The 6,850-nt window shown below is 32.8% G+C and overlaps 2 protein-coding genes across 2 annotated transcripts; one reads left to right on the top strand and one right to left on the bottom strand.

Moving 5' to 3' along the window:
- The first annotated feature begins 76 nt into the window (after positions 1–76).
- LOC144858678 (NADH dehydrogenase [ubiquinone] 1 alpha subcomplex subunit 8-like) lies at positions 77–1,670 on the top strand. The gene is made up of 4 exons (XM_078714779.1): positions 77–269; positions 627–796; positions 981–1,065; positions 1,196–1,670. Exons 1-4 carry the CDS (start codon positions 141–143, stop codon positions 1,328–1,330), a joined length of 519 nt encoding a protein of 172 aa, XP_078570905.1. The 5' UTR covers positions 77–140; the 3' UTR covers positions 1,331–1,670.
- On the bottom strand, positions 1,659–6,815 carry LOC144858668 (protein SPO16 homolog). Its single transcript, XM_078714769.1, has 6 exons — positions 6,651–6,815; positions 6,080–6,227; positions 5,467–5,568; positions 2,255–2,333; positions 2,018–2,136; positions 1,659–1,863 (listed from the first exon to the last, which is right to left on the bottom strand). Exons 1-6 carry the CDS (start codon positions 6,742–6,744, stop codon positions 1,728–1,730), a joined length of 678 nt encoding a protein of 225 aa, XP_078570895.1. The 5' UTR covers positions 6,745–6,815; the 3' UTR covers positions 1,659–1,727.
- Between the last annotated feature and the right edge of the window lie 35 nt (positions 6,816–6,850).

The following is a 6,850-nucleotide window of genomic DNA, read 5'->3' on the forward strand; positions in this document are numbered from 1 at the left end:
CGTTTTTGTTGACAATCTCGTTTTGTTGAGCGCCCTCTTTAAGCAAACCTGGGAATTTATTAGAGGGCGCTTTTTGGTCTGTGATCGGAAAACTGGCATAAAAAATTGTTCCTAAAAATTAAATTAGTTTAGCGTTTATAATGTCTACCCCAAATATTATTCATTTACCAAGTGATGAAGAGTTAGATGTTCCAGTTGTGCCATTAACGTCGTCCGCTTTAAAAGCAGGAGCTCACCATTATGCTCGCTATTGTGACAAACAAAATAAGGTAGGCTAGGCCTCACTCTAGCTAGGCTCTAATAATCGATCTAAATCTAAGGACTAGCTAGAGCTAGGTACGGTGCACTCAGCGTGGTGACCGGCCTGAATCCGGCCTAGGCCTAATAGTAGGCTAGGCCTTGAGGAGAGACGTAGGCTAGTAGTAGCACTTGATCAGGTTATAGACCAGTAAGGCCCTCCCCTGAGTGAGGCCATATTTATTATATTATTATTATTATTATTAATAGTTGGTGTCTGTCATCTAGGCCTAGCCTATCCTATAAATAAAATAATAAAATAGACCATGCATGGCATGCCGGTAGAATCACATGATGCATCCTCCATGTTCTTACATTTTTTGTTTCAGGAGTTCAAATTATGTAAAGCAGAAGAAATGGATCCTCGCAAGTGCTTGAATGAAGGCAATGATGTGACCGTGTGCGCTTTTGACTTCTTCCAAAAGTTAAGGAAACATTGCAACGATTCGTTCACAGAATACTGGACGTGTCTCGACTACAGACAACAAAAACTGTACAAGTATGTTAAACTTTTAATTTTGCTGCTTGGATATCTTGTTTTTCAAGATTATTATCTGATGGATTTTCATTTATATTAAGCCTAATTATAATGTATATATGATTTATTAATAATAATTTCTTCTTTATTAATATAATATTTGATCATTTACTAATAATAATGTCATTTACTATGTTTCTTTCAGATGTCGTCAAAAGCAAGCTGATTTTGATAAATGTGTACTAGATGAACTTGGCTGGATTCGACCTAAGCTTGGTGAAATTAACACGGTTAGTTAGTGCTACATTTGTAAATGTTTTCACTTCAGTAGACATTTGCATGTTTGAATATAAGGGCTAGGTGAAATGGTTAATCTGTACGAGTTGACTAATTCTAATTTATATTTATGCTGTTTTATAGGTAACAGTCCACAAGACCGATCGTCCACTGCCTGTCCGTACGTTACGGCCAAAACCAGAACCCACCCCTGAAATTGAGATACCCGATAACCTACCTCCTTCAAAGCTTGGCTCTAAGTTTTTCTTCTTTTGGTAGAGTTCTTGAAACTTATCCATTTGAATAGAACTTTATATTAAAAGTAAGCCGATGTTTATTAAAAAAAAGCGGAGGAAATGTTACTGCAGTGATGGAATGTTACTGCAGTGATCGAAAGAGTGTTTTCCAGAATAATAGATGATTTATTAAATGAAATATTTCAACAACTTAATTATAGAATTGGATTTTTGAACGTCAAATAAAACAAAATGTTTGTGTGCAGAAGAGAATAAAACGTATTACAGAAGAACTATTACAATTGCATACCTTATTCAACTTCCATAACTAGTGTGCCAAATACCCTAACAGTAATAAAGTGAGTTCAGTTTATGGAATGTAATTGTATTCCTTAGGGTTTTTTTTACAATAAGAATACAGTACATACTAATAATAGCAATTATGTTTCTGCACTAAAGAAATTTACAATTTTCTCGGCTGTTTCTGATGCTAGACTCGTATGATCCAGCAGTTGTTGTTTTGTAGCATTCACAATGTTTGAAAGACTACCGCAGCCTTGCTGAAGAACAAAGCACTGTAAGCTGACAGTTAAGAACAAATACATAACTCTATACTAACTATTTTAATGTTCGCTCAATTTGCTGGGCTCTTTATTGTCGGATGTGAATATAATATGTAGGGAATATACATACAGTCGCTGTACGTATAACTAGGCGCTAAAAAAGGATATGATGATCCGTGAGACCAATTCCCGAGAGACTTCCCAATATCATTGCATCATCTACGTGTCTCGTAGCAAGTGTATCTAACCTCTGTTTGAAAATTCCTGATGCATGCTTTCCTTTGGCCTGGAAGAAAAAAAATGCCATTGTTTGCCTTTTTAATAACATTTTAAGTTACTCTCTCTCTTGTTGAAGAGAGGTGTACTAAAGTAATACTAACCTGGCTGTATGTATGCTAACTAACCTTTGCAATCATGGCCATTATTTTAGCTGTTTCACTATCACTATGTGAGGGTAGTATCTTCATCTTACTAGCAAAAACACTGGAAAGACAAAGTTCAAATATTTTTCAAAAAATGGCGAAATGCGATATATGCATATGTTATAAATAAATGGCTACAAACACTCTATAAGATGATGATAATGCAATATATGCGTATATATAGCAATATTATTGCATAATAATTGAATTTTAAAAAGTGGATATTTTGGCCATTTTTCGAAAAAAATCCCTGTACTGTTAGTAAGGGATTTTTTAGGAAAATGGCCAAATTTCGACCTTTTTATTTTTCGACATAAATAGTTACTATACGTCTATAAGATGATTATAACGCAATATATGCGCAAATAAAGCAATATTATTGCATAATAACACTATTTTAAAAAGTGCTTATTTTGGCCATTTTTCGAAAAAATCCCTGTACTATAGTAAGGGATTTTTTAGGAAAATGGCCAAATTTCGACCTTTTTATTTTTCGACATAAATGGTTACTATACGTTTATAAGATGATGATAATGCAATATATGCGCATATATAGTTTATAAGATGATGATAATGCAATATATGCGCATATATAGCATAATAATCAAATTTTTTGGCCATCCCTGTTTTTAGGAAAATGGACAAATTTCGACCTTTTTATTTTTCGACATAAATGGTTACTATACGTCTATAAGATGATTATATTGCAATATATGTGCATATATAGCAATATTATTGCATAATAATTGAATTTTAAAAAGTGGATATTTTGGCCATTTTTCGAAAAAATCCCTGTACTATAGTAAGGGATTTTTCCAAAAAAATGACCAAATTTCGACCATTTTAGTTTTCGAAATAAATAGTTGCAAATACTCTATAAGATGATGATAATGCAATATATGTGCATATATAGCAATATTATCGCATAATAATCAAATTTTAAAAAGTGGATATTTTGGCCATTTTTCGAAAAAATCCCTGTACTATAGTAAGGGATTTTTTAGGAAAGTGACCAAATTTCAACCTTTTTATTTTTCGACATAAATGGTTACTATACGTCTATAAGATGATTATAACGCAATATATGCGCATATATAGCAATATTATTGCATAATAACACTATTTTAAAAAGTGCTTATTTTGGCCATTTTCCGAAAAAATCCCTGTACTATAGTAAGGGATTTTTTCAGAAAATGGCAAAATTTCGACCTTTTTATTTTTCGACATAAATGGTTACTATACGTCTATAAGATGATTATAACGCAATATATGCGCATATATAGCAATATTATTGCATAATAACACTATTTTAAAAAGTGGATATTTTGGCTATTTTTTGAAAAAAATCCCTGTACTATAGTACAGGGATTTTTCCCAAAAATGACCAAATTTCGACGATTTTATTTTTCGAAATAAATAGTTGCAAATACTCTATAAGATGATGATAATGCAATATATGCGCATATATAGCAATATTATCGCATAATAACACTATTTTAAAAAGTGCTTATTTTGGCCATTTTTCGAAAAAATCCCTGTACTATAGTAAGGGATTTTTTAGGAAAATGGCCAAATTTCGACCTTTTTATTTTTCGACATAAATGGTTACTATACGTCTATAAGATGATTATAACGCAATATATGTGCATATATAGCAATATTATTGCATAATAACACTATTTAAAAAAGTGCTTATTTTGGCCATTTTTTGAAAAAATCCCTGTACTATAGTAAGGGATTTTTTTCGGAAAATGGCCAAATTTCAACCTTTTTATTTTTCGACATAAATGGTTACTATACGTCTATAAGATGATTATAACGCAATATATGCGCATATATAGCAATATTATTGCATAATAACACTATTTTAAAAAGTGGATATTTTGGCCATTTTTCGAAAAAATCCCTGTACTATAGTAAGAGATTTTTTAGGAAAATGGCCAATTTTCGACCTTTTATTTTTCGACATAAATGGTTACTATACGTCTATAAGATGATTATAACGCAATATATGCGCATATATAGCAATATTATTGCATAATAACACTATTTTAAAAAGTGCTTATTTTGGCCATTTTTCGAAAAAATCCCTGTACTATAGTAAGGGATTTTTTAGGAAAATGGCCAAATTTCGACCTTTTTATTTTTCGACATAAATGGTTACTATACGTCTATAAGATGATTATAACGCAATATATGTGCATATATAGCAATATTGTTGCATAATAACACTATTTAAAAAAGTGCTTATTTTGGCCATTTTTTGAAAAAATCCCTGTACTATAGTAAGGGATTTTTTCCGGAAAATGGCCAAATTTCAACCTTTTTATTTTTCGACATAAATGGTTACTATACGTCTATAAGATGATTATAACGCAATATATGCGCATATATAGCAATATTATTGCATAATAACACTATTTTAAAAAGTGGATATTTTGGCCATTTTTCGAAAAAATCCCTGTACTATAGTAAGGGATTTTTTAGGAAAATGGCCAATTTTCGACCTTTTATTTTTCGACATAAATGGTTACTATACGTCTATAAGATGATTATAACGCAATATATGCGCATATATAGCAATATTATTGCATAATAACACTATTTTAAAAAGTGCTTATTTTGGCCATTTTTCGAAAAAATCCCTGTACTATAGTAAGGGATTTTTTAGGAAAATGGCCAAATTTCGACCTTTTTATTTTTCGACATAAATGGTTACTATACGTCTATAAGATGATTATAACGCAATATATGCGCATATATAGCAATATTATTGCATAATAACACTATTTTAAAAAGTGGATATTTTGGCCATTTTTCGAAAAAATCCCTGTAGGCCTATTATAGTACAGGGATTTTTTCCAAAAACGACCAAATTTCGTCCATTTTATCTTTCAAAATAAATAGTTGCAAACACTCTATAAGATGATGATAATGCAATATATGCGCATATATAGCAATATTATTGCATAATAACACTATTTTAAAAAGTGCTTATTTTGGCCATTTTTGGAAAAAATCCCTGTACTAAAGTAAGGGATTTTTTCGGAAAATGGCCAAATTTCAACCTTTTTATTTTTCGACGTAAATGGTTACTATACGTCTATAAGATGATTATAATGCAATATATGCGCATATATAGCAATATTATTGGGTAATTAGTGGTTTGCTCATTACTATACCTTTAAACTTACCTGTTTTGTATGGCAAACATGAGAGACAATTCCCTCTGTTCATGCAGAGCAGATGACAGAATTAAGTAGCAGTTCTGATGACCACTTTGTAGTTGCTTCAACCTGTCGACAAAAATATTATGCAGTGGTTACATTTTGTGTTGTTACTCCTTCCAGCTCTTGTCTCTTCAACGCATTGCCATATGATTGAGCAAATGCAACATCTGTGAAAGTTTTTGAAGCAAAAGTATTGATCAAATAAGGACTTTAATACCATTCTGGGCTACAAGGCATAATTCTGACTGTGGGTCACAAGAGGCAAATTAGCCTATGTAATATATACCCACACCCAACAAGCCTTTCCCTACCCTTCCTCTGTTGATCTCCAGTGATGGAGCCACGAGAAATAAAGTGGTCCGGTTTTCGCAAGAAAGGGAACAATCTCTGTTCAAGCCACTGGGTTGTCAAAGGCCACAGCCATGATATCAGTGGGTAGTTCATGTCACCAACTTACACCAGTAATTAACTAAACCTGAATGGGTCTTTATGTTTAACTAATTTTCATTTGTGTAAAAGGTGTTGTTTCTCTTGATTGCAGATCACAAATTTATTTTCTCCCCAAACTAAACTTCACCTGCCAATCATCTGAAGTGAAAGGTCAACCTGTTGACCTGAATTAGGCAGTTGAGTGATAGTAGTGGTGGCATCATCAGCTCTTACAAGTAAAAATGTGACAGTTGAAAGTGGAAAGATGCAAGTATCCTTGGGGGTACTTTCTGAAACTTCAAATAAGAAATTCAATGTTGTTAAAATAATTTACCAACACTGCCAACTCTCTATTTTAGCATTAAAAACACCAATTAACCAGACATATAGCATAGGCAGCCCAAGCAAGGGAAAGCCTCCTCCTCTCTAACCATGTCCTCCTAAACTAACTAAGGCCTAATAATAATTACAACAGATACAAATGGTCAATAAATGCCTTTCATCATCATTCCAATAATGGCTAGTTAGTTGTACTAGCTAGTCATTAGTATGGACTCATTCTAGTCGCTAGGCCTAGCTACAGTAGGTATCAGTCAAAAGTAGGCCTAGCACTAGCTAGGCCTAAAGTAATAATAATAATATAGTAGGTAGGCCTAGGCTCTAGCTATAGGTAGGCCTCTAGTACATCATTAGAGAGGTATGCTATTCTATTTACTTACATCTCACTTTATACTGTTTTTGTAAACACCTACAGATATCACAGTCAGCTAGGCTAGTATTGATAATAACAGGGTCAACGCTATGTTTTGCCATTTGTTGTAAATTTGTTCTATGCTAGGCCTAGCCTAGGTAGGTTTGTAGGAGGAGAGGTTTGAAGGCCAGCTCGTTAGGCCAGCCCAGGAGCAGAAGTTCGTACGAC

Source organism: Antedon bifida, chromosome 1 (genome assembly GCF_963402885.1).
Source record: "Antedon bifida chromosome 1, ecAntBifi1.1, whole genome shotgun sequence".
NCBI classification, from domain to species: domain Eukaryota; kingdom Metazoa; phylum Echinodermata; class Crinoidea; order Comatulida; family Antedonidae; genus Antedon; species Antedon bifida.

Coding starts and splice junctions, on each gene's coding strand:
- LOC144858678 (XM_078714779.1), top strand. CDS start 141: ATGTCTACCCCAAATATTATTCATTTACCAAGTGATGAAGAGTTAGAT. Junction 797..980: donor AGACAACAAAAACTGTACAA/GTATGTTAAACT, acceptor TGTTTCTTTCAG/ATGTCGTCAAAAGCAAGCTG. Junction 1,066..1,195: donor AGCTTGGTGAAATTAACACG/GTTAGTTAGTGC, acceptor GCTGTTTTATAG/GTAACAGTCCACAAGACCGA.
- LOC144858668 (XM_078714769.1), bottom strand. CDS start 6,744: ATGGCAAAACATAGCGTTGACCCTGTTATTATCAATACTAGCCTAGCT. Junction 6,228..6,650: donor AAAACAGTATAAAGTGAGAT/GTAAGTAAATAG, acceptor TCTTATTTGAAG/TTTCAGAAAGTACCCCCAAG. Junction 2,137..2,254: donor TAATGGCCATGATTGCAAAG/GTTAGTTAGCAT, acceptor TTTTTCTTCCAG/GCCAAAGGAAAGCATGCATC.